Here is a 27,007-nt window from a genome sequence, read left to right as displayed (position 1 = left end):
AAGATTTGTCCTGATTTGGATGAGTGATCAAGTGGTTGCGGATTCTTGTACTGGGGTGAATAAAATCGCAGTGCAGAAGGATTCTTTGCATTCAATGGCTGATTTTTTTTCTTTTTTTTTTTTTTCTGTTAGAGAAAGTAATGACTTGTTTAATTATTGCAAAGTGTTTGCATCCACTGTTTTCACCTCTTGCTTCTTTTCCTTGTTTTCCCGTGGTGCTGGACACTGGACATGCAGGGACATGAGAAAGAAGCACTCCAGCTAATGGCAACATACCTACCCAAGGACACCTCTCCAGGCTCAGCCTACCAGGAGGGTGGAGGCCTCTATGCCTTGGGTCTCATTCATGCTAACCACGGCGGTGACATCATCGACTACTTGCTGAACCAGCTGAAGAATGCCAGTAATGATGTATGTATTCAGTAATGAACGTTGGCTTTGTTGGGGATATCTAGAAGGGTGCCAGCTGGTTTGAAAATGGGAGAGTTAGAACTAAGAATGTGATGGTGTTGACCTTCTGTGGGTTTTAGTAACCTTTTGCTTACAGTTTAGGTTAGATTTTTAGGAAGTTCTTATGTGTATGACAATGAATCTTTCTTCATTTCTCTTAGCACTTAGTTATTTACTTTGTTCTGCTGCTAGACCTGTGCTATTCAAGCTTTGTTTATGGCCTAGTTGTCAAATGAGTAAGACGTGAAGCCCTGCAGGTTTATTGCTTCTTACACACAAAAAGTGCTTTATTTCAACACTTAATGTTTGTAGATGAAAAGTCTTCTTTTAAGTTGGAATCAATTAATGTTTTTCTTAGCATGTTCCCACATTCTCTTCTGAGAAATAGACAGCATCATTGAAAACTCTGTAAATGAATCCCACTCATCTTATTGTAAATACAGTGCCTTTCCTGTGTCTTTTGCAGAACAGAGGAAAGCAGTTCAAGTGGGTACTGATTTATCTTTCAATTTAAGTTCTATTATTAGGTGGCAATTTTTATGCATGGTACAACTTTATCATACTGCCTAAGTCACTCAGTGGGAGGAAAAGAGCTTAAAGGTACCAAAAGGCCTCATGTGGAAAGCTTCTAATACTCATTTATTGGCTTTGAAATACCGTTTTTAATTTAGCTTCTTCTGTAAACAGTTATTGCCTCAGGTGGTGAAAGGGACTTTTTGAATGGGTCAGGAGATCAGAGTGTTTTTGGGCTGAGAGTTTGCAGGTTTATATTGATGGAAAGATGTCTATTTCAGCTGTAACCACATTGTTACTGTTTTATGATGACTCAACTTGTATATGTTTCTCTGTAGATTGTCCGACACGGTGGCAGCTTGGGTTTGGGTCTGGCTGCCATGGGGACAGCACGTCAAGATGTGTACGACTTACTGAAAACAAATCTGTATCAGGATGATGCAGTGACAGGTAAACATTCAGCTTTCAGAGCAGATAACCACCTGAGGCCTTAGCACACATCTGCTTTCCTCCAGGTTTCCTGTTAGCAACGTGGACCACTTCTGGGTTGCCTTAGTTGCATTTTGTTAATGAACCTTTTGCTGGTCAGCATGGTTCTTGAGCCCTAATGGTCAGAGGTCCCATCCAGACTGCTCTGAGGCACTGTGCCAACCATTAGTAAGATATGGTAGCTCTTCAGAGCAGAGTAAGAGGTTGTTTATTCTTAACTTTGTCATATGCTTATATGCATATAGTGTAATCACCAGAGACACTTGCCTTAATTTTGGCTGAGAAACAGGCTTAAAGAAGCTTTTGAGGGCTGGTGATCACAGGAAAATGATCTCAGCATCTGTTGGCCCAAGGAAGAGAAATCTGGACTCAAAGGGGAAGGTTATGTGACTATTGGGTTAGCGACCAGTGGGTTATTTTTGCAAGTACACGAGCCCATGAATACTGGGGTTGCTGGGCATGGTGACCTTAAAGTGATCTCTCTGTGTTATTCTCCAGGATGTAATATTTGCTGCTTTTTAGAAACTGTGTTTGTTTAATTTTGCTCTTCTGTGCTGCGCAGGTGAGGCAGCTGGCCTGGCACTGGGACTGGTTATGTTGGGCTCTAAAAATGCTCAGGCCATTGAGGACATGGTTGGCTATGCACAGGAAACCCAACATGAGAAGATCTTGCGAGGTCTTGCTGTTGGAATTGCTCTGGTCATGTATGGCAGAATGGAAGAGGCAGATGCTCTCATCGAGAGTCTTTGCAGAGATAAGGTGAGCTTAGCTGTGTCAGGTCACTTTGTTACACAGATAACTCTCCTGTCTTTTTCTGAAGTCTCAAGCTAAACTGGGCTGGTTGTTTTCTTCCCAGAAGTTCTTATGTAGGTTTGAAGTGTTTCATGTGTTGCTTCCCCCTGATAAAAAATACAAGAACAGCAGTCTTGGTCTTATATTTCCTTACTCTGATATTTAGCTTTCATTTCAGTGAGCAGCAAGGAGCAGAAGAGGGCGTAATGGTTAAAACAGATAAGGCTGACTGTAGGTAGGTCAAGCTTGACCTGTTCAAAAGCAGATAATGAGTAAGAAGCAGAGTAACACATATGCCTGATACTCTTTAGCATCCCATATTGCAGCAGCTTTCTGTCCCAGTGAAATTGTTAGATAACATCCCTGCTTTAGCAATTATCCTATTACTCATCCACAAGAAACAGGAAGGCATTGAGGTTGTCTGCACGCAGCTTCCAAGTGTAAGAGTGAAACAGAGTTGTATTTGGAATTATGAGTCCCTCATTGGGTAGAGTTAAATATTGATGTTTTCTTTTCCAGGATCCAATTCTCCGTCGTTCTGGCATGTACACGGTTGCTATGGCGTACTGCGGTTCAGGGAACAACAAGGCTATCAGACGCCTGCTGCATGTGGCTGTAAGTACTGTGGTCTTACTTTCTGATGGGAGAGTAAGCCTATCACTGACAGGCTTTGTGTCTGTAGTGTTGCTGCTCTGGATCCAATCAGGGAATGCCAAGTGATGAAAGACTTCTTTAATAATATGAATGGAAATAGAAGGCTCTTCTGGCATTAGGATAAGTAGACTTTCAGCAAGAGAACCTCGTGTCACCAAAAAGGAATCTTGTAAAATCGGGACATGATTCTAAAAACTTACTGTTAGTAAGTTTGCAGTAACAGCCTGCATAATGATGGGCAGGGTGGAAAAACAAACAAAAAAAAAGCAACTTAGTTTGTAAGAGGTGGGGTCTTCCTTCTCTTTGGTGAGCTTGTAGTCACAGTACATGAACCAGAGTGAAGCTGTTTCATCTAGGATTTAGTGTGATTGTTAACTTCCTTTCTGTATACTTCTGTCTTCCCAATTAACTGGCGTGCCTGATAACTGCTCCAAAATGTTGCAGAGCCCTCAAGTGTTTTAATTAAATTCTGAATGTCTTGTTTAATGCTTTGCAGGTCAGTGATGTGAATGATGACGTGAGGCGTGCAGCTGTTGAATCTCTTGGTTTCATTCTGTTCAGGTACTGTGTCTTCCTCAGTCACTTCCACAGCTTTTGACTTGGTGTCTGGCTTTTTTTTCCCCAGGAAATGTGTGCTGCACTGCTGCTAGCATTAAGTAACTCAATTACGTGCTGAGTGGATGCTGGAAAGTAAAAAAACAAAACAAAACACCCCAAACCCCAAACAAACAGAAAGAAAACACCTGAGAATAAAACCTCAATCAGAATTACAAGCATTCTCAAACATTTGACAGACACATAATGAACCTTTCTGTGGGTTTCCGGCCTTCTAGCTTCATCTAACTCTGTTCAAACAATTAAGCTGACAAACAGAATGAAAAATTAATATTGGCAAGATTGAGAGTTAATTAAAAATTAAATATACAACGCTTGTACCAGACCTCATAAAAGCAGTGCTACTCAGACAAATGTCTTGTTGCTAAAACATTCCTGAAGATGGTGACTGGTAAGATTAACCTGAAGAAGGATGTCAGAATAGTCTGTATTTTCTTTTTTTTTCTTTTTTTTTTTTTTAAGCATCCACTGTTAAACCCTGACAGATTACTGGACTTACAAAATAATTCTTGTGCTTGCTTTGAGTGTCTAAGTGAAACCTGTGACTGTAGTGGTATTTTGAAGTAGTGCTCTGCAGTTCTCTAAGTAGGAAGATTGGTAGGTTTGGGGTTTTTAGGGTGTTTTTGTGTATGTGTTTTTGGGGGAATGTGTTCATTGTCACTGTGGAAAGCTCCCCCAGAAACTCAGCTGTCTTCCTCTGTTAATGCAGGAATTTGCACGGTCTGAGCTCTGAGCCAAGCAGTAGCCTTTCAGCGTGTCTGAGAGGAGGAGGTGCATACCTGGGTCCAGGGCTGTAATTTTCAACGGATATTTTCTAAAATCTTTGTTCACATCCTCTGTGCGTTAGCGGCAGTCTGTAAATTCATCTTATAACAACAAGCCAGTGACAGCTGCTGAAAGCTGATATTCAGAAATATCAGAACTAATGCCACCAGTCAATTTGTCTTTAACCAAGTTCTTACACAGAAGTTATTCTGCTCTGTTCTGATTTGTCTGAAGCATGTTCTGATTGTGGTCAGCAGGCGTCAGCAGTCGTCTCTCAAGAGCTTCTGCTAAGTTGTTCTCCTGAGCACAGATCAGTCCTTGCTGCATAGCGAGCTGTGTCTCTCCTGAAGCCAAAGGACCTGTTAAACTGGCTTCTGCATCGGTGGACAGAAGGAAAATTGCACATGCAGGCCTTCCCTAGTGGCAGGCATCTTTCTTCCAAACAGGTCGCAATGGAGCACTTTTGATCTCTGATTGCAATATCATTTTTGTTCTCAACAGATGCAAAGCGTAACTGGGTATAGATAGCTGCCTACCAAGGCAAGACGCTGTCAGGGCTCTGACCTATACCATATATTGGGTTTCTTGGAGCACTGCAGCCTATCTGCTTCTTCAGATTTTCTCTCTGAATGAATGAGGAAAGCAAGGACTTAATAGTTGGTTAAAATCTAGCCAGATACATGAAAATCTGGAACCTCATCTTATTCATTCTTGATTCTGTTTGCAGATACAGCACTGTGTTAGCCCTAAGTCTGTGTAAGCTGCCTTAAGTTATGAATTTTAACTGATAGTTCTGGGTCTGTTCTCTTCAGTCAGCAATGAGGAAATGAATTACATTAACTTCTGAATCTTTAACCTGTTGTGCAATGATAGAGATCTTATTCTACCACTTTTTCTTTTTTTCCATGGAGGAATACAGTCCAAAACGTGCCTGAACAATAGGGAGGAACATTTTCTTGTAAAAGCAGTTCCAATATCCATGTTGCTCAATAAGAAAGGATTAAAATTTTAGCAGGTTATCATTGGGTTCTATAGACAAAAAGCTTATGTTAGACTGTTGTAATAATTAAGTCTTTTCATTTGCTAACTCTCACAAGGTGCATAATCAGTTGTTATGCTTTATGATGTGGTTCTGGAAGGTATTCCTTGGTTTGTCTAGCCTTGACCCCTGCAATCACATGCAGCAATGGAAGGGATTTTCTGCATTGAGGGACTCACTTATTGCCACTGCATCTCTCTGTCATTATAAACCAAAAGCTGTGTTTCAATGCCTGAAAGGAAATATTAACCATCTGTGTAGGGATCTGCAGGCTGATTTTGCATTATCTTTCTTGTCCACTGAAAACTGTTACTTGGTGCTAATGCTGTGTGCCATCTCATGTCAAAATTGCAGGCATGCAGAGGCACACAGAACAAACGGGCTGATAAGTTTGTCAGAATTCATGACTAAAATGACATCTCTTTCTTAGGACTGTTGTTTGTTGGAATCTAATTGGATTTACTTGTTCTAAATGCCATTAGTAGTGTGCCCCATACTGGTCAGCAATCTGAGAGTTGCTGGATGTACAGAGCTTGTGAAGGAAGTGTCTTCTGATGGGAGGTGAGCACCTGTGCAGTGCAGTGGGCTAGGCCCTGGCTTGGGTGAAACTCAGATGAGATAAAGGAATGTGGCTGAAGCTCCTGTGAGAAGAGGTCTCACTGAATTTTCTTTTTTTTTTTTTCTGATTCCAGAAAAGGAATTGTGAATTTGGTACCAAAACAGGACAGCAAGCATGTTTAATGTGGTCTGTGTTTCTCTTAAGAAATGCATGCTGTTGCTGTGGGATTGATTCTGCTGGAGGTGTAAATTCATCTGCACAGCAGCACTTAGGGAATGCACAGACTTGGGCTTCTCTTGGTGCCTTTGATAGGAGTAATAGCACCCAATAAAGGTGGAGCTGTGCAGTCAGAAGGTGGTAATTTCCTTGAAATCACCACGGGTGAATGTGACAGTTCCTGACAGCTAGAGTCCACAAATCTGTGTCAGAAATACCCAGTTTATTTTCTCCTTTTGTTACAGCTGTCTGAATAAACATTCTTTTTGGATTTGAACTAAAAGTGTTATAAATGTCACACAGACAGTTATTTTTAGGTAATAGAATATGTTTGCATAACAGCATTCTGTAAAGCTTTTTGCTGCTTGCTTACCACGTGAGCCTCCCTTGCCAGCGCATCGTACTGCCCTGTGTGCATGCAAGAGCACAGCTTGACTCCTAGGACTGGAGTGAATGGAGCAGTGCAGCAACAGAATAAAATGTGGTAGAACATAGTGTAGTAAAATCTGACAACATTTAATGCAACAATATTTTGTCTTTAACATTTTAAGCTATTTATTTATTTATTTAGAATTCTGTGTGTGTCCTTTTCATTTACTGGAAAAGCCAACGAAAGAATGTGTGGCTACTTAGTTCTTCAGAATTCATGTGTTGAGGTTTGGCTGCCATTTTGGAAGGGATGTTCTAGTCTAGGTTATTTCTTTTTGCCTAGGAATTGCAGTATTAAATTTTCTATCATGTTATGAAAGAAATAAAATCTACCCATTTTCAACATTCACCACTTAGCATGGATTAGTGCTTATCTGAATGACTGGCAGCATGTTGCAAAGCAGTAGCAACCATGAGAGAATAGATTTTTACAGCTAGTGAATAGAATTTGCTGGTCCATCAGCATTTAGCTTGTTGTGAATTGAACATGTGTTTTCATCCTGTTGGGTTTCTATGCATGGAGAAATACTTTTTATGGTAGGAAGACTGGGCTTTTGGTTTGTCTGGAGTCCTTTTGAGGTTTATGACTCAGTTTAAGTATAGCTGCTGACTGCGTTCAGTAGCTGGAATATGCTGAGAGTCTATTTCTGGTTATTGAAGTTGAGCTGGCTTGACAAAATACGTCTTCTTGGGGATTGTTTCCTGTTTTTTGGAATCTAACCATAGATTACAAAGAGGTCTTACAATCATTCTCTAAGGGACGCTTATGGCTAATTACTCCTACTGTTATTGCTACCTGGAGACAGACAGGTGAACAAGAACAGGGTCAGGCAGAAGAGGACTAAGTTACCTCTTGTTCTTTCCTGATGCTGAATAGCTATTTGTGATGTTCCTGCTGGAAAGGGAAGCTTTAAATTGTTGGTGATGTTGGGATTATTAATCCAGTTCACTTCCCCTCTTTAGGACACCCCTGCCATCGTTCTCTTAGAATACAAGTCTGGGGACTTTGCTTTGCTTTGTTTTATTCCTACACCCTTTCCCCTAGGACTTCAAAGTAATTAGATGTAATGAAAGGCTTTTGATTCTTAAATACTTTTAGATACAGGAATCTTCCACAGCCATAATTGTTGATCAATTCTGGCTTTTAACTGCAGGATCCTCTTGAATTTTGGCTACTGAAAGAGAAGTAAGAGCAGTTAAGAGCTTCTTTTAACTTCAGTGGCTATCACCAAAAAGGGTAGGAAGGAGAAAGATTACTGTAAGTACTGTGGAGATATTTTTAATACTTTCTCCTGGAGCTCTCTGGCATTTGTTACATCAGGCTCTGTTTCGAACTTGCATGTGTTTTAAATTAAATACATATAAATAAATGTTGGAAGGACATGTTATCTTTAGTACTTTCTGTTCCATAGACGAAAAAATACCTAAGCTTTTTGCTGTACATAATTTGTATAACTGAAGAGCTCTGAAAATATTAAATATGAAAAAAAAAAAAGCCTGGGTTGAAAATTTTACTGTAAATGGAAATTGTGGGGAAAAAAATAGCAAACTGGCTGCTTACTGTAAGAACTGCAGCATCTTGGGGAGATCTGACCTCCTGCCTAAAGAGATTTGGTTTGGGACCAGCAGATGCTCCAGATTTCCTAGGCAGTAGACAGTGTTAACTTTTCTGGATTGCAAAAAACAATTCTTTTTTTTCGTTTTTGTGCTCTAATGGAAGACTTGATTTGCCATTATGATGTTTCAGAGTGCAGCCTGGGACCTCTAATCTTATTACATTGGTCCAATGAAATTTTTTTTTTTTAGTAGAACAGAACTGTCAGTGTGTACTGGTCTTGATACTGCTGTTGCTTCTTAGACATTTGTTTTCAGTTTCAAATGAGCTGGCAATTTTATCTGTAACTTTTCTATTTTGTGTGAATGATGCTGGATTAGGGAAAGCTTTTATTGGAATTATAAAAGCCACAAAATAAAGTGATGTTCCAGGCACTGCCTGTCCTGTTTTAGTTATTGATGTGTTATGGCCCTGTTTTCGTTACGTACTCATTTTCTTAGTATGAAAAGAACAAAGGGCAGTTTTCTCTGACAAATTTGACAGTGCCAAGCATGTTTGTATGTGAGAGTAATGGAGATGAAATTCAGGTGCGAAAGAGATTCTGGTCTCCATCCCTATAGAAAAAAAATGCAATGCGATGATTTCCACCATGGAATGTTTTGGGTTTTTGGTTTTTTGTTGTTTTTTTTTTTTTTTTAAACTCTCTTGGAAACATATTTTATGGTTTGTTGGTGTGCCTTTTGGTATCTGGAGCTCATGATTTCATTTCTGATACCCCAGCACACGAGAAAAGCTTGTACTTGAGTCTACGGTGTCAACAGAGAGAACTATAGGAAGTAGTTCAGTATGTTTGTGTGCTGTCTAAGCAGAGAAAAACTCCATGGGTTTAAATCAAGAGGCTGAAGATGATGAGGACTGAAGTCAGATACTTGCACTGATCTAGCTTTTATTTATTTCCCTCTTTCTGTATGATACAGTTTTGCTATAGTCATTGTTTATCATGGAATGAAGTTGCCACTGTAGGGTTTGGGGTTATAGTAGAGGAGACTTTGGAGGAGAGGAATTCTTTATAAATTCATAAGATACTGCTTGCATAAATGAAACAATAGTACTTACAACCTCTTATAGCACAGTCACCTAGAGTAATAGAGATGGTAACACTATGATGTGGTCACAGCTGTCATTCCACTATACGTAGCTTACTTGTTCTTCTGTTTTGTCAACTTCGTTCTCTGTGAGCAGCAGTGTATCCAGCAGAATGGCTGATGATGCTTGGATGGGCGAGCTCCTCAGCCTCATTGGGCTCTGGTACATAATGGGATTAATCCCATTTCTCATCCCATGCATAACAAAGAGCTTGGAATTTTCTGTCACAGAATTTCTGATAGAGATTCTGCTGGAACACTTCCGAAGGACCTTGCCAGTCTTTGTGGTCCGATAGTTGCAAGTGATATACCTGCTGAAAGCCTCCCTAAATGTTTTGTTGAAGAGGGTGTAGACAAGAGGGTTCACTCCTGAGGATACATATCCTATCCAAACAAATATCTCCATGAGCTTTTGAAAAACTTCCTTGTTGCACGAGTGGCACAGGACTGAACTTATGTTAGTTATGAAGAATGGGCACCACATCAACAAGAAAAGAAAAAATACAATTCCAAGCACTTTTGATGCTCTTTGTTCGTTAGTTATGGTCTGTATGGATTTCCTCCCAATGGTAGACATTCTACAGATGGGCATATCGTTGGTCAGAGTCTTGTCTTTTCTAGAGCCGTTCAGCATGGCCACCTTTTCTGGTGAGCAGGCAGGTGTAGCGTCGCGTTGAAATACTGTGGACACTGTTGACCAAGTGAGACGTTGAGGTGGCTTGTTGATCAAATAGGCCTTCTTGCGTAGCACTTGAATTGTCAGAAAGTAAGTGACTATCATGATTGCGAGTGGAATGAAGAATGCAGCCACTGATCCGTACAGAATGAAATCGTGAAAGCGATCAGGCATCAGAAGACATGTAATATTTGTAGAGTTTCCGTTTCCATCTTCAATTCCTCTGATAGGGACTGGAATAGCAATGCCTAGAGAAGAAAAACCAAGTACTTAAGTAATTGCTTGCAACCTCAATTTTGAGCCTCAATCTTCAGAGTCTTTAAAGAAAAGTAGTTCCTGAACTCTCTCTGGAGTAGGCACAGGGTGACTTGAGAAAACATCAGCTGTTGAGAGCATCGCGTGGTTAATAGGGCAAATAGTAGTGTGTGAGACTTGGCAAGCTCAGTTTTATCAGAATGACACTTCCCCTTTCCCCCCTTTTTTAATTTTTTTAAAATCAGATTAGGGGTAACCCTTCGAAGTTGAGAAAGCAGTACGAAGTTGCCAACATCTCTAGTGTAAAACACATGAATTGCTTTGACTCTAGTCATTGAAATTAGAATGGCTTTTCCCTCTCATGAAGTGAATTTGCCTAATGCTGTCTGCTCCCACATTTTTTTTTTCCCTCTTTCTTAGTGGCATCAAGTTATTGGACACAGCTGATGTTTTTGCAGTCTGCTTGACTTTCATATATACAAGTAGTTAAATAGATGCCAGAATTAATCAGTGTGTGCGTTTGAGACAGATTTGTTGCATCAAGTCACTTGGATATTTAAGAGTGTTTAAATGAGGCTGGCTTGCTTGCTAGCTCTGTAATTCAACACTTAAAAAAAAAAAAGAAAGTTAGCAGTCTTGCCTTTTAAATGAATTTTTTATAACTGCTAAATTACAGTCAGCACTTCATTTGCCAGCAGTCTGACATTACAACAAAAACAACAGGTTCCTTGCTGTCTAGTGAAGGTTATTTGTGCTATGTTTCCTGATACCACTTAGAGATCTAGGGATTTACAGTATTCCTCTGGTTACTGAGGTTGACTGGGGCAGCAGGAGGCGAAACGGTTTTCCATTGAGCCACTTGACCCCTTCCTTGAGAAGAGGCACTCCTTTGGATACAGCGAGCCTTTAAAATGAAGATTGAATTACGTTAACCTTTGATTTGGAGAAACGAGACTTTGCTGCAGAGTACTCTTGTGTTAGATAAAAAGAAGTGGAATGTGCAGCACTGATTAATAACAATGAGTCAGATATTAAAAGGTCAACTTTCAAGTGTCACATCTCATTAAGAGTTTCCTTTTTGTTGTAATAAAATAAAGAGGCATCTTTTTTCCTGTCATCACAGTTCTGCCAGATTTTTTTTTTCAAGTTGAAATTTCTGTTTTTGGGCATGCACGCTGGAGTCAAGAAGATGAATTTACCTATTCTTTTATGAGTCATTGGCTAAAGTAATCCAGAATTATTTTTCTCTTGCACACAGCATACAACGCTATGCCTATTGCTGCCTATGGTGTGCATTAGTTACAGGAATTCAATATTTTCACCATCTTAGCTCATTTTAAAGACTTTCTTTAAGCAGTGAAGACAAGCGAGGTGCCATGTGCACAACAGGGAGACACTGATAAGTGTTTATACATTTGCATCCTTTGTATCAATTGTTGGGTGATTTTTTTCTGAAAGGCCTTTTTGTATGATATGTTGCCAGTGCATGGTAGTCTTCACTGTGGCTGTTACCAGCTGCTCACTTATCTTTCAGTTTTTGGTGCAAGTAATTAACATTTCTTTTACTAGCTTTATGAAACAGTTTTAAGTAAGGCACTGATTTTAATAGTGTATACTCAAGGCTTAAAGTTGTGTTTGGATGGATATATATTAGATTGTTTCCACAGGAACACAGAATCTTGCTTTCCCATGAGATGTGCTAGCCATGCAGATGTCAGAATTCTAACTTGCAGGATTTTAGAAGCACAAAGTATGATGCTGATACCTACTCAGTCCTTGACCTTTCTGGTAAACTTGATGAGCAGCCACTCAGACTTTTGATGTAGCTGTGTATGACCCAAATGGTGGACTTAGGCTGACCCAGATTGGCCAGATGTGTCTTTGTGCCCAACTTTCACCTATTGTTTTCAATATGAAAAGCTTCTGCTTTACTTTTTCCAGTCTCAAAGCCTCACGTACCTATTGAAATGAGCCAAACAATGATGATTTTGATGATTGTTGTAGCCCATGAGTTGTATTGGCTGGCCTGGATGGGCTTTTTAATCGCAATATAGCGGTCTAGTGAGATGGCACAGAGGTGCATGATGGAAGCTGTGGAGAAGAGGACATCAAGGAACAGCCAAATGGGACACAAGGCAGTTGGAAAAGGCCAGGCGTTGTCTGGAAGAGAACAGAAAACTCATTAGAATCTTTGTTTTTTGAGAGTTTTTAGTATCTTTGTTTTCCTCATTTGGCATCAGTACCTGTGAGAAGTTCCTAATCCTATAGAAACTGAACGTTGCCACCACAGAGTTCATTATGTGTGTTATAAGTCACTCCCTATCTTTCCTTCCACTTTAGATCATGAGCTCTTTGTAGCAAAGGCTCTGGATTGAAACAGTAAAACAGATTGTAAAAATGGGTCATGACTGCTTGGTGCAGCACCCTAATATTAATTGATGGGGTTTTTTTGGCTTTGTCTCTCTGATGGTCCTCTGATCCAAGCACAGAGGAGACAGCAGGCCATAAGCAGTATATTAGTCAGTCACTGCAGAACTATGTGTGAATCTTGAAGTTAGCAGTAATCTTGAAGAATAAACAAATGATATGTTGTCCAGCATCGTGTCCATTATTAAGGTTTTGTGGTATTCAGTGTTGCATAAGGTAGATATTTGGGGAGGCTGGGTCTCCTATTCTTTACGCTTCTAAACTGAAATAACTTCACTGAAACTGACTTCTTTCACAACTGCTTGATTTTTCACTCACAAGTTGTTTATATTACAATCCAGTGCAAGCAATATTAAAGCTGAAATGCACCGTAGTGTTGTTTGTGTCTAAGAATGTTCTGTAGTCCTGGAAGTGACTTTGTGAACAGAAGTTTTTTCCATTTCTAGTTGTGTCAGTTCAGATCTGCTCAAATTGTCTCTCCGCATAAAATTAATCCATGTTTGATCAGTACTTTTTATTAAAAGCCAGGTAATTCAGTTCTTCAATGAATAATGATTAAGGAGAAAAAAAAAAAAAAAAAGAAAAAAGCCTGTAACAATCAAACTTGAAAAAAAATCTCCTTGCTCCAAACAAATAAATCTACGTGCTGAGAATGCCAAATGACCGAAAATATAGTGCTGTTCAATCTTATCAGTGTGGTATTGGCACAACAGTTGGACATTAACAGATTTTCTCATAATATGTCTGTTAGATGGAAATGATATGGTACTGCTATTGAAATATGAGCCCCAGAAGATGGAAAATTTTAGGAGTCAAACATAGCGTGCGCTTTTCTGCATTGCTGTGTATGTTTGGGAACCTTCCCTGTAGGCATGAATGATAAAATGAACTCCCTTTTTCCTCCCAGCGAAATCTTCATCCCCAGAACAACGGACTCCAGGTGAGGATGGTGTGGGAAATAGGCAGTAGGGAAGAGAAGTGCTCTAGTTTCAGACCACTGACCTGCAAATTTGACGTGGCATCTAGCTGTGTATTTATTACAATAGATATCTCCATTGAACATATACTTCAAAACATTGCCGTTGCAGGTATGAGGAAGTGATAATTAATGTGTTATGAAACAGCTACTGATGTCCTGTTTTTCTGTCTATACTTTCAACTGGCCTTTGAGCAACAACAAAAAAAGAAAAATGAAAATGCCTTGTGGTTCATTGAAGCAGAAAGCAAGCCAGAAAAAAAAATACAGTTAAAAGGAATAAAAATCATAGAAACGTTTTCTGAGTTGAAAAAGGCCCATAAGGATCATCAAGGATCATACTACCACTGAGTATGATGTAAATGATGCAGGGTTAGCTCAAATAAAATGTGGACAATGGAAAGAGTATTCTGTATCTTGAAGGATGCACAGAGAACGCTGCTGGGTTTCAAGTAAGCACCTCACACTGCTGATTAGAATGCACGCATGCTGATCCCTGGGTTATAACTGTTGTACTTTCTGGAGAACAGCAGTGAAAGTTATTTTCATTTGCAGCTTTCTTTTCTTTGCAGAAGAAATTTCTCAAATACTTCTTCCAAAAGCTGCTTTTCTTTTTAATATAATGAATGAAAACAGCTTCCTGGTGCAGAGCAACTTTGTGAGTTTTATGAGCTGTAGAGTTAGTTGGTAAGTGCAACTGAAAAGAAGGCTTTGTCTTTCAGTTTTTCTTTGGAATTGATTGCAGAAGGCAGTAAGTCACCACATCAGGATTATAAATTATATTCTATTTTCTGTGTGTATGTTTTTTTTATCCAAGCAAGATCAGGGTAGATCTTAAATGAAGTAGCTGAAAAGAGTTGATGAGCATGGTCATATTTGAACAAATACATAGTGAAACTCTATCCATAAATCCTGAAGTATCAACTGACTCTCTAGGATTCGTACTGTGGCACACATTGCTTTTACTTTTATTTACATGTGTTAGAAGCTTGGTGCCTAGCATGGGAGTGACTGCTGTTGGCTTGGTGATGAGTGGTGGTGGTGTGTGTCACTATTTGCCTGTTGTGTTATTTTGGCAGTAGGGAAAAAGCAGAACATGAATTTTACTTCAGGACCCAGAAAGCATCTCTGACCTCTGACAACAAGCAAGCAGTTGAGTTCCTGCTTTTTATAATTTAGATTGGAAGTAAATGGGCAAGTCCTGCCAAACGGCAGGGTGTGAGGGTCAGACTGTTAAAAGCTCTGATTCTCCTGTTATAGATCCACACTGGTGGAGCAAACCAAAGCATTACATAATTCACTGTGCTGAGATTTCTCCACCTTTTTTTTTTTCCTTGGGAGTTGAAATGCTGATCCTAACCTAGTGGACTGGACTTCTTTTTTTCCGTGTAAGCCTGGGTTAGCTGACAAGCCTGCCTGCCTGAAATCTTGTCTGCTTTCTCCAGCTCAGGTGGCATAAGATAAAGATGCTTCCTTCAAACCTGGTCTCAGACTCTCCGAACTGCAGTGCTGCTGCTGCAGATTTTCCTTATTTTTAATTATAATGTGATAAAATATATGCTTTACAATTGTCGTGCACCTGGAGAGGTAAGATGAGCTTTTACCACAACGGTCTGTCCTTGAGTAGAATATTTATTTACAGAAGGATTTATGTATAGGAAATACCTTGGAAATGTGTAATCCCTAAACCAGTGCATGTATATGCACGATTGAGAGAGGTCTTTAAATGGACTTGAGGACAGTTCGTCCTCTTGCTACAAGGGCTGCTGAAATGTGCTGCGTGTAAAGGATTCTGTGATAGGGATCGTTTTGTTGCTGGTAGATAATGATGCTTTTACTGGGAAGGAAATTGATATTTTAATCATCTGCTGACTTAAAGCCCAGACTTCAATCTTCAAGCTGTGGTGTGTGGGTTCATGGCGGCAGCGCTCAGCTTTGTGGTCTCAGGAGGCCCAGGCTCTCCGTGCTGCTGCCTTGCTCTCTCCCTCTTGAGCTGCTTGCTTATTTCTCCGCTCCAATTGCACTTTCAACAGTTCTTTGCTGCCGTGCAGGTCTTTGAATTTCATCTATGGCACCTTTTTCTAGAGTTGGTTTGACAGAAATGAATGCTAGTTTTCTTACTTACGTTTAGATTTGAAGTTTTGGACAGTAATTGTCAACGCAATAAGTTTTCTCTTGTTTACACAAGTGAGAAGGAGAGATTTTCCATGGTTCGTAATCAATAATGGGGGAAGATTGGCTCGATTGCTTCTGATGAGTTTCTGAAGTCATGGTTTGCAACCTGGGGGGATCAGCTCTGCCTTTTGATTTCTAAGTGGATGCATGTGAGGAATAAAGGAGTAATTTAAAAGATGGCACTGTCTGCAAGTAAGCCACTGCTTGTGAAGCACAGACCTTTTCCTCTTTAAATCTTGCAAATCAGATGCTCCTTCTTAAGAGTTTGCTAATTTCACCATCTGATGAATAGCAGCATCTTTGTTTTGCTTCTGTGCAGTAGTTCTGTGTTTATGAATGTGGGTAACTTTGGAAAGCTAGATTTCAGAGTGTGCAATTATTTCCTAACGTGCCCCCTTTTTGTAGAAGAAATGAGGAGGGTTTAGTAACCAACAAAAGCAATTAACTGTTTGTATTTTCTGACACTTGTGCTCTTAAATCAAAATTGCACTATTGTATGAATATGCATTACATTTCAGTCACCTTACCTAAAAGAGGAAATCTGCTTCTCGTGGTATGATACCCATGGGTTGGTATTGGATTTTGATTTTTTTTTTTAAGGGCAGCTCTTTAATATTGCAGCAGCCTGTTTCTGAAGGTTGTTCTCTATCATCAGTGCATGGAGCCATTAACTGTAGGAGCTTTTGCATTTGAACACTGTGACACTAATTTGTCCAAAGCTGTTTAATGTGACTGCGATTTAGTTCACACCTATTTCCTCAAATATTCTCCATATAATTAGATATCAGTTCCGAATCAGAAGCATAATATTTGTATTCCGTATCTGGAAACTGCACACAGCCGTTGCATTATGACTGACACATTCCTGCATGGAGGTGTCAGGAGGCTGGATGGCCTTCTGACAGTCAGTGATTATTCTGTGTCCAAGTAGTTATCTGGGTAAGGTAGCTTTGCAATTTGGGCCTGCTATGCACTGTTCTTGCTTGATTCCACAAACTCCTGATGTTTTGCTCATGCTTTGAGCTTCAGCATCTCGTAAAGAGTTCATAACTTCATAAAGAGGGAAAGCAGTTTTTCTGCTTTGGAGCCAGGGAAAAGGTGAAAATTTTCAGTTTTAACTGCTGCTACGTAGAAGGCTGGTTGCAATCTCACTCAGTAAAGTTAGTTGTAATTAACTGCTTCCTTGTGTATTTCCTGAACCGTGAAAAAATGCTTTTGTTTTTAAAGATTCCTATGATGCTTCAAACTGTGTAACCAGGATTTAGCACCGGATTAATTGGGAGAGATTAAGGAGCAATATTCTCTTTATGAAGTTTAAAAAGAAGTTATTGATCTAGCATAATTGAAAAGCAACACCCAAACCTTCACAAAGAACCTGCCTGCTCTTTTTATTGTCGCTAGTCAATTAGCAGTGCTTTTATAGGGATCTGTGCTTTTATAACAGCCACTAATTTTATTATTTCTGTTATTAATGAGGTCTTTGGCAAGAACTAAGCAGTGACAATGTCTGTGAGTTAGCACTTGCACGCAGAAGTTCCTCACCTGTGTGCACACTTCTTTTTCAAGGTAGAAATCCCTGTCCCAGTTATGTACGTTCTGTCCTCTTTGTAGAATCTGTTGCTTGAAATACCTGTCTATTTTATGATATCTGAGAATCCTAACCCGATGCCCTGAATTCTGACCTCCAATTCATAGACTGCTAAGGAAGGAACGGTCTGGAATGCACAGAAATTCAATGTCATTTTAATGAATAACCACATTTATTAGTAAGTGATTGCAGTCCCACGCAGCAAACAAAGCTACCGATGCGCTTTCTGAAGTAAAGTTTGATTGTGTTTGTTTGTTGCTCAGGCAACTCCTGCAGCCCCAGCACAGGAAAAATGAACTCCTGCTGTCTTTCATTATCTGGAGTTCAGTGGTAGCTGTACCCTAAAGATAATTCTGTAAATCCTTAAGTTTTCAAAAAATCTATACCATATTGGTGTTTTTTTTCATTTGTATAAAACTGAAATAGACCATTTTTAATTAAACATTCTTAAAAAATCTTCAGGAGTGAAAAAGCTGCTTTCCCATGGATCTCTTCCTGATTAGTTGTCTAAAGTAGTATTTGCTATAAAGCTGGACATGAGAAAATATGAGAGTCATCCTTACTCTGTAATGACTAACCAGAAAGAAATTGGCTCACCCAATATATGTTTAAATAGAAAAAAATCTGTTTTATTTCGTGTGAGCCAGATTGAATGAATCTGAGTCTCAAAGATCAGGTATGCAGATGGGGCTGCCCTGACATGACAGGCAGATATGGGAGTTCTTTGGGATGCTTTACACACCTTGCCATTTTTCCCACAGCAGGAGAAAATCAGGTTCCCAGAAACTGAGGCTGGTAAGACTCGTCATTGGTGCTTCCAGGAACCATGTTTTTAAGAGATGACTGCCTGTCATTAGTGTAATATCCAGTACAACAGATTTCGAGGTTGAGCTGAAGTTACTGGAAACAGTGATTCGCTGTGCACAGTGTAATTTGCCATGTCTCCCTCTGCATAGTATCAGCTGTAAGCCTTAGGTGCTTTTTCAGTGGTTTGTTTCAAAAGGAAGACTATCCACTGAGAATATGCTTACCATAAAGGCATTAGACTGCATTATGGTTAGAGGAAGAAAAGATTTAGCCCTCATCCAAATAATATTCAAAATCTCAGTAGCGGAAAGCAAACAACTTCTCTGTTTAAATCAGACTTCCCAGAGTTGTACCCAATATGCAAGCCTGATGACACGAACGCGCCGTACTCACCAAACAGTATTATGAGAAGGGCAATCGGCATCACAAACAGTCCCACCAGCAAATCCGCCACCGCCAGGGATGTTAGAAAGTAGTTGGTGGCATATTGCAGCTTCTTCTCCAGGGACACCGCCAGGATGACCAGGATGTTCCCACCGATGGTGGGGATGATCACCAGCAGGATCAGCAGTGCAGCCCAGTGCACTTTGTTTCCTTGCTCATCGTTTGTGTAGTTCTCTTTGGGTTCTGTTACCGAGAGAGGTGACAAAGATCCATTGCCAGCTCCAGACCCGTTCAAGAAATGTGAAGGATGGGGCATCTTTGTGCCCAGCAGGATGTGTCCGAGAGCTGTGTTTTGCGCAGGAATTGCGTACGGTGCAAGAGTTCAGTGTGCCTCTCTGCTCCAAGATGGTCCTGAAGAAAGGCCAGCATGGTCAGTATGGTAAACTGGTCATCTGCTATTTTGAGGTACAGTAACCATGTCAGAGCTTGGATCCAATTTTTTTTTATCCCGTGCCTTACTGGGTGTGTTGAGGTCTTAAAAACCCAAGTCCTGTCTTGTGTCCATCTCTGGCTGTTAGGGCTGAAGGTTTGATGTCCCCATATAGCGAGGTTCAGCTCTTAGAAGATTATACACGAGAATTCAGTGCCTGAGAATAGTAAGCAGTTCATTAGCTCCCATCTTTCACCGCTGTAGGAAAAAAAAAGAGAAAGAAAAAGTGGTAGGTGGATTTGGATGCCAGTTGTTTCCCTCTAGCTATAGCGTACGAAGGTTTGCTGTTTGTAAGCACAAACTGGTGCAGGCAGATGCTGGTGTGATGTGTGTGCAACTCCTCCTCTCTCCAGTGCCTACTCTCCGGCAGCCTGTGCGTAGGCAGGCAGCAGTTCCCATGTTTCCTCTTAATAAGAGTCCTATTTCTCCAGAGAGGATCACCCCAAAAATATCTTCAGAAATGATGTATGTGGTTTCTGTTTTATTGTCGGCAGTCCCTACTTTATCAGGTGAGGGTCAGGAAGTTGCAGATAATAAAACACTGGTGACAGTCCCAAGGAGACCATAAAGATTTATGGAACTGAGACCTCTAAATTTACCCATTCCTTCAAGGGAGGGGTGAGTAAACCTTTTGTTTTTGTAATCTGAGCAGGGCTTCTATGAAGCACAGCCTTTTCTCTTCCTCTCCCCTCTCTCAGCTCAGCTGAAGACTTAACGCTTGCATTTCCCCCTCCAAGCAGATGCTGAAAGAGTTCTGCCCTTAGCTGAACAGTTTCTGAGAGGACCTGATGTGCTCTAAGTCTCAGGTGAAGAAAGCCTTACCTTTTTCTCTTGTCTTTCAGTAGAGTTCGCTTGTATCCAGGAAGATACTCTGTGGTTTGTTCTTCGTTTTCATCACATGGTGGACTTTAAGATAAGGTTTTTCGCTGTTTTCTAGAAAGCCGGTTGCTCATTTATTTGTCTCTTATTTTTCAAACGGATGTCTCTTGTTGTGTGTTTGTTTAGCACTTAGCGTTTCTTTTAACACCAAGATGAAGAATTTCTCTTTGAGGAAAGCTGTCTTCCTTACCCAGGCACTTTCTCTGGTTTTTGAGTGCAGGAAAAGAATCATTCTTGCTGCATTTAAAAAAGATAAAGAAAGGATGTCCTTTTCTTCTGTCCTTCCTCTTCTACTCTCTTGATGATTTTACTTATGTGATTAGCACGGTCTCAGTGCAGTTTTCTTTGTTCATTAGCAAAACTTGCAGTCTGCTGCTACCCATTGTTTGCTGACCGACTCATTCCAGTGCATGCAGCTCCAGCGCTTGGAAGGAGGGAACTTAGTGAGTGGGGGCTCGGCTGGAAAAGAGCCAGCGAGCATTAATTGATTCAGTGCTCCAGCCCTATAACGTATGCCTCTTGTAGCTGTGTAAGGATCTGCAGATCTTGCTAACAGCCCTTCCTCCTACAGTATCCTAACTGTACGCAGGGCAGCATGCGTGCATATGTGCGCGATCGCTCTCTCTGCCTCTCTCTGGTCAGAAGCACAGTTAACCCTGCAAAGTTCTGCTGCCACAGAAACGCTCTGATTAGCATGCTGTTTTAAGTGTGGGGGCTGTTACTTTAAATCTTTCGACTTGCAGCTGCTTCTTATTATTGTGAATGTTCTTTTTTGATACCTTCCAACTTTCAGTCAAATATGTGTATCATCTCTAAGTTTGCGTATTTCTTCATTAAAATGGAAATAGGTTTCACTTCTGCGGACATTAGCTAGATAACTGAGTAATAGAGTCATTGAGTTTAAGGCCAGAAAAGAGCGTGATCTAACCCTGGGACGTCACTGACCATTACACTCCTGAGCTGCTCGGTGCTCAGCAGGCTCAGCCTGCCGTTTGGGTCCTTGGTGAAGTGTGAATCAATTCATGTTCGTTTAAAAGTAAGATAAACTTCTTTGGAATAGAGCTCGTTAGAGCCAAAGTGAGAGAGAGTGTCTGCCAGACGTGAATAGAAATATTTAGCTGGCGGTTTGGGTAGTACGCTAGAATATCCAGCAAAGTTGTCATCACTTATTCTGTCTTTTTACTGCTTAAAAAGAAACCTTTGTTAAAATTTCGTGTTGTCTTCATTTTCAATTGACTTTTGATGTCTTTACTTCATAAGACGTAACTTTCTGAAGAATAAAGGTGAATCCGGCTATGGTAATTCTGTTTCCTCGGGATGGAGCTATTGGCAGTAGATATAGAAGCGTGTATGCAGAAGGAATGCTGGATTAAAAGCAGCAAGGTGCAATAAACGATAGATTCATCCTTTAATTTCAGTTGTTCTACTTGTGGGCGTATGCCGTGTGCAGCTGCTCCTCATGTCACATCTCCAAATTAGGAGAACAGAGTTAAAAGCTCTGGGGGTTAAAAGCAGACAGTTTCTATCAGAAACTTTTGCTCATCATCAGCACCAGTTATTGCTATAAGACTGTGCTGGATGCTAAGCATTATCTTTAAAGAGGTGGGTTTTTTTCTTCTTCTCATATTTTTTATTTTCCACAGCACAGTAGACAGAGTGACTTCAGTGTGAGGGAAGTTTTGGTGGTGGAGAAATGTAGTTTTGTCAACTTGTCTTGTTATAAATCTTAGGCAAGTAGGAGAAGCATCTCTTCAGGTTTCTGTGATAAAAAGTTCTTTCTGTCAAAGGGAAAATCAGGTGTTTCCACTTCTCTGGAGTACCTCATTGCATTTTATAACATAATTTATATGATTAAAACATCTCTCCGCCTCCAAAAATGTCTGAATTAAACAAATTAGGAGGGAGAGGTGCTTTGATGTAGCACCACCCAAAGGCCGCACTGCTGCCTGCAGGTGGGTGTGATGGGAGCTGTGTGAAAGCATCCTTATGGAAAGGGGAAGGATTTTTCAATACAGGTTAAAATAGTGTTGTTAGGTCCTTCCAGAGGATGGTGATGAGACTTCAGCTATATGTAGGCTTGTACAGAGGACATACAAGCATATAGCTTTGTGCGTTGTTCAGTTTCAGATGGTTAAAAAGCTTACCTGTCATTCATAATGGTTTTCAACTTGCTCAGGCTTTAATAATTCTTCTGGAGGGGGGGGGGAGGAGGGAGGGGAAATCCACTTGTATATCATTAGAGGTCTCTAGCAAGTTCTCTGCATGCCTGGCTACGCTTTCCCTGCACGCTCCACCTATATGCCCCTTTCCTCTACCACTGGGTAGAACTTCAGGCTCGCTACACCCTGCTTCACCATGAGCGTTTGAGCCATGCATAGATATTTCACCACAACTATTCACTGCTGTTATTTCTGTTTCCCAATTGCCAACAGTGTTTTATTTGATGGGGTCCGAGTCTGCTTCAGTCACGCCATGACCGGTGGCAGTGTCCTTTGGTAGGCGCCCATCCCTGCAGCTGTTTGCAGCCCTCTCCTGACCTCCTGCTGGTGGGAGGCCGCCTGGGAGCCCTCCTTCCTCAGCAGGTCTCAGTGACGCAACTGGAAGGCAATTTGGATAAAATTGGTGTGAAGAATGAGCCTGTGCTGCATGAGATAGTTGCAGGAAATTCCTGGCCCCTGAATAGCTTGCATCCTTTTGTCAAGGGAGAAGTAGATGAGATTTATGCCCATGCCTGTCAGACACTGAAATATGCCAATTTGTTGCGTTTTTGTCTGCACTTTTCCCCTCCCCTGTGTTGTGCCCTGCTGCACACACACTCTGCAAATTGTGCAGTTAGATGTCTGCGTTCTTCCTTTATTAACTCATGCATGGATAAAATGAAATGCATATTAAGCTTTTCTTCTTTACTTGTCACCACACAAGCAAAGCAATGTGTAGAACTAGTATCAAATGATTAATTCATGTCCATTAGCTTAGAAAGTCATAAATATTTATAATCTTTTGAAATATGACTGATGAAGAATTTCAAAGATAAATTTGACATTGTTCCCCTCTAACATTTCATTTTTCACCAAGTTGTAAAGCCCTTAAATGTTTAGACTAAAAAATAAGTGTGCGAAGTGATGGTTCAGACAACTCCATTTTTAGTCTCAAGTCAGACTTGGTGTGATGTTTATTTTCAGTATTCTCTTTGTTTACTTGTATATTTGTAAAAGGTAGCATCGGAATGTTTTCATGTTCAAATATTGCTAAAACAGAAGCAGAGATGACAGTAGTCCTGTAACCTTCAAGATGTGTAAGTCTCAAAATGGGAGATAAATTGCACAAGGGTATTTGGATGTAATTCTGAGATGAGTGCAATGTGCTTCAAGATGGGACAGTTGGAGTTGTTAATTTGTCTTGTGGTGTCGATGCACACTTCTTGGACAAAAAAAGTGGATGGTTAAACAGAATCAAAGGACCCAACAGTGTGTGTTAAGTTTCAGTATGCCACTAAGGCTGTTGTGGGCAAATCCTACAGAGAAAGATGACTTTGTACCTGCAGGTATTGCAAATGTAATTTACCTTCAGAACTTCTACCCCCCCCACCCCCCAAGCCTTAGGATTCTGAATAGAGCTGCTGTAAGAAAGGATTCCTTTTGAAAAGGAAATAGAATTTGCAAACTATGGAGAGCTTTTCCATCATCATCATTAACTGAAAGGACGAATGCCCATCCTCCACTTCCAACCAATCTGTATGTCTTTCTTCAGATTAGGCCTATGTTTTAGTTGGGGATTTTTTTTCTATCGGAGGCTTAATAAAAAACTTTATTTCTGGGAAATTTCAGGGCACTTGGAAGCTAAACATCAGCCTTCTATATACAGCGCAATATTTGTATGTTTACGAGTGTCACGTATTATATCCCAGTCATGAACATCCTCCGGAACGAGATCAAAGTTGGGGCTGAAGCTGAGGTTGCGGGCAGCGTTAGGCAGCTGCGTTGTGCTTCTGCGAGGATTCAGAATCCTCAGTTAAGCAGTGTTTGTTTCTGTGTGGTTTTGAGAGGAGCCACTTGGTGAGTAAACCCGATAAAATGCCAGCTGTTAGGTTTTGCTGACGATTTCTCATTACTATCTTGGTGCATCTTAATTTTTTTAAAGGTTTTGTTTATGATTTCTGAAACAAACCAAACTGTACCTTGGAGCAAGTCCTTCGTCTGCAGGCCAAGTATCACAGCAGTAAAACTTCTCCTGGCATGGGCTGGAAACAAAGCTGTAGCTGGCTACTGTGCAGAAGTCCCAGGGAACAGACTTGTGAAGCTTCTTTGGCTTCTTAATTTATTTTGTTTCCTGATAACAGAAGGAATAAAGCCAGTTGTGACGAAGATTTTTTTGGTTGTGGGTGTGGATTCATTGACGTTTATATTTCTTTGGATTACATAGGAGCAGTAGAGCAATACTCAAATGAAAATGAAGGAAACAATCAAGCACTTCTGTTGTTTTGCTGTTGAGTAAAATGTAATTGCAAAACCAGGCTGCTTGAGCAAAACCAGCATTAGGAGGAAAGGAAGGAACCGGTGCATTAAAGGTAATTTGGTTTAAAAATAGACACTGCATATCTTCCTAAGATATACAGCCCAGGTTAAAGACCTGCCTCAGGCTTTAATGTAGGAATTTGTTGGATTAAATTACTGGCCTCTGTTACAGGAAGGTCAGCACAGGGGACTACGATATGTTGCTTTGGGCCTCACAGTATATTACATATATTCCAAGTTCAGGGTTTTTACTGTGAAATGGGAATGTCTGCTGTTGAAACTGCCCCCTGTGTGTCCGTGTCATTCCGATGTTTTACGCAAGTTACTGTCTGTTTAACCTGCAGTAACACCTGGTGACCCTACCGGTGCTAGGAGCAGCCTCTTGCTGGGTGTGACTGCTGAGAAATTCATTCGTCTTCACTACTGCTTCTCTCCTTCTCCCACCAAGGGAACATAACCACACCAGCTCACTGAGGGGCACGATGGAGGAGGTGGAGGCCTGCAGCAGGCGGCCTCGAGCAGAGGTGGTGTGGGACCTGCATGGCGCTGGTCCTGATGGAGGGGAGACTTCCTCCATCAGAGCGAAGATGCCTCTCTTGTGCTGAAAGCAAGTCAGGGGCTCGTGTGGCTGTGCTCGCAAGGAAGGGTGAAAAGCCTCGGGCTGAGGGGAGGAGAACGTGATGGTGTTTTCAGCATGTTCCTCAGTCCGATTGCCGGTTAGAAGTAATTCCACAGGAGCAAGATTGCAGGCTGGTACTGCGTAGGAGGGTGTTTCAAATTGTGCCTTTGATCACGTAACAGAACTATTTGGAGTTTCATGAATTTTATTAAGTGAGCTTTGGAGCTTATATTTGCTAACCTTGTGGCAATAGCATGTAGGACTTTGTAAAGCATTTCAGCAGTAGAGCGAGCAAACACATTACAACGTAAGCACTGATGCCAGCACTGCTTTTGTAACTGAGGTCATGTTCCTCTGATGAGTGTTTTTATGAGGCTCTTCAACTTCCTCTGCCCACTTGTGATTCTGCCTTCTCTTGTGTAATATGTGGGGAAGAACTTCTGGAAGACTGCAGAAGTGAAGGAAGTGGTGGGATCCCTTGAATAACTTCTGCTCCCACGATGGATTTACAGGAGGCCATCTGTCATTGTTTGACTGTTTTATGAGTAGATTTGAGATAAAAGCATTCAAAATAATGACCACAAATAATGCAAATCTGACTAAGAATTCTGCAATGAATTGGTGGGTGTTAATCCTGATTTTGTAATAAAATCTGTCGGAACTTCTGACCCTGAGATGCAAGGATCTGTCCAAGTTAATGATTCTGTAATATCCAGCTTTCTGAGCAGGAATGTAATGATTAATTCTTCAAAGTGCATAATCACATCTTTGCCAGAAAAAAAAAAAAAAATCTCCTTTCTGACTTGCAATCATTTGCAAAAACATTTGCTGAAGAATAGCAAGCAAAAAGGTGTTGAGAATCTTTGTTCAAGAACTGAAATCTTCTGTGCAGCTGAATGCTGGGGCTCACTTGTTACAGGATTTGTGATTCCCACTCTCCACGTCAGCTTGTTTTGAGTAAACATTCAGCTATTATTTGAGCGACAGACTGATAGGTGGTTTTACACATGCTTTTTAGGTCATACTCTGTATGTCTGCTTGCTTGTGGGACAGAATCATTTTGTGTCCCATCTCCTGAATTCTTAGCGTTCCTTGTTATGGCTGCATCTTAGTCCTTCCATCTGTTCTTCTCTTCTTGCGTATTTCTCATGTGAATGTTTTAGGAAGGAACAGAGTGCTGATGTGCTGAGCAGCCTGTGAAACCAGGGTGCTTGTGGGTCCCCTCAGCAGTGAAGTGAGGGAAGCGGTGGGATGCATGAAGCAAGGCTGGAGCCTGGGTGGGTGCTGCTGGTCTGAGCTAAGCAAGAGCAGGAGAGGGGAGTGCAAAGGGGGGTTCAGGGCTGCTTGCTGGAGGAGACTATGGGGGATGTGCTGAAGTGGGAAGAGATAGTAGAGCAGAATTAAGCTGATTATCTGCACAGTGCAGAATTTCGCATAGCTGGATATGTGAGCTTGTCTTGGGTCCTCGGTCATAATGAACAAAGAAGATGCATTATTGTTTGAGATCTCTTATATCAGTTTTCTATGGTTCAGGTATGTGTTTACATAACAACACTGGAGCATAATCATGTTTCTTTTTTTTCTATGCCTTGAGTTGATTGAGTACTTTGATAGGCACCTAATAATGCAACATGATGCTATAGTTCCTATGTACTACAAGTACTGTCAACAACCTCCAGCTTCCAACATAGCAAACATAAGAAGAAAAGAGCCAATACCACAAACTGACTTAGAACTGAAAGCTAAAAGCTGAGAACACCTTAATTTTAATTGTATATTTTGATCTGAAATCAGCTTATAGTCAAACCAAATGGCTTGTAAGACTGGCTTTAGGATCACAGATGTGACAACTGCAGAACTAGTCTGGGCTGATGGGCAGTGAAATGCAGAAGATAACCAGATGATATGCATTTTGAAACCACTCATAATTAAATCTCCTGCAGTTTATAGTTTTCCATTTTTCTCTTTCATGAGCATGTACTTGCCAACTGCATTC

The 27,007-nt window shown here is 40.8% G+C and overlaps 2 protein-coding genes across 3 annotated transcripts in view; one reads left to right on the top strand and one right to left on the bottom strand.

Annotated features, from left to right (window-relative positions):
- The window catches only part of PSMD1 (proteasome 26S subunit, non-ATPase 1), a 61,173-nt gene that overhangs the window by 11,330 nt on the left and 22,836 nt on the right, over positions 1-27,007 (top strand). Inside the window, exons 12-16 of the mRNA XM_042820300.1 lie at positions 238-411; positions 1,302-1,413; positions 2,015-2,211; positions 2,764-2,859; positions 3,395-3,459. Of these exons, the coding sequence (XP_042676234.1) occupies positions 238-411; positions 1,302-1,413; positions 2,015-2,211; positions 2,764-2,859; positions 3,395-3,459 (644 nt within the window). The remainder of the gene's footprint in view (positions 1-237; positions 412-1,301; positions 1,414-2,014; positions 2,212-2,763; positions 2,860-3,394; positions 3,460-27,007) is intronic.
- On the bottom strand, positions 8,718-20,424 carry HTR2B (5-hydroxytryptamine receptor 2B). Of its 2 annotated transcripts, XM_042820320.1 has the most exons (4): positions 19,822-20,424; positions 18,519-19,197; positions 12,112-12,312; positions 8,718-10,145 (listed from the first exon to the last, which is right to left on the bottom strand). In XM_042820320.1, the coding sequence occupies exons 2-4, from the start codon at positions 18,823-18,825 to the stop codon at positions 9,265-9,267; spliced, it is 1,389 nt and encodes a 462-aa protein (XP_042676254.1). In that variant the 5' UTR covers positions 18,826-19,197; positions 19,822-20,424; the 3' UTR covers positions 8,718-9,264. The 2 variants fall into 2 exon arrangements, with proteins under 2 accessions (XP_042676254.1, XP_042676255.1); XM_042820321.1 differs by lacking the exon at positions 19,822-20,424 and having other exon boundaries at positions 18,519-19,652.

Source organism: Centrocercus urophasianus, unplaced genomic scaffold (assembly GCF_019232065.1).
Source record: "Centrocercus urophasianus isolate 14NV4802_14NV808 unplaced genomic scaffold, USGS_Curo_1.0 seq_19, whole genome shotgun sequence".
NCBI lineage: Eukaryota > Metazoa > Chordata > Aves > Galliformes > Phasianidae > Centrocercus > Centrocercus urophasianus.
This window is presented reverse-complemented; position numbering and strand designations above follow the sequence as displayed.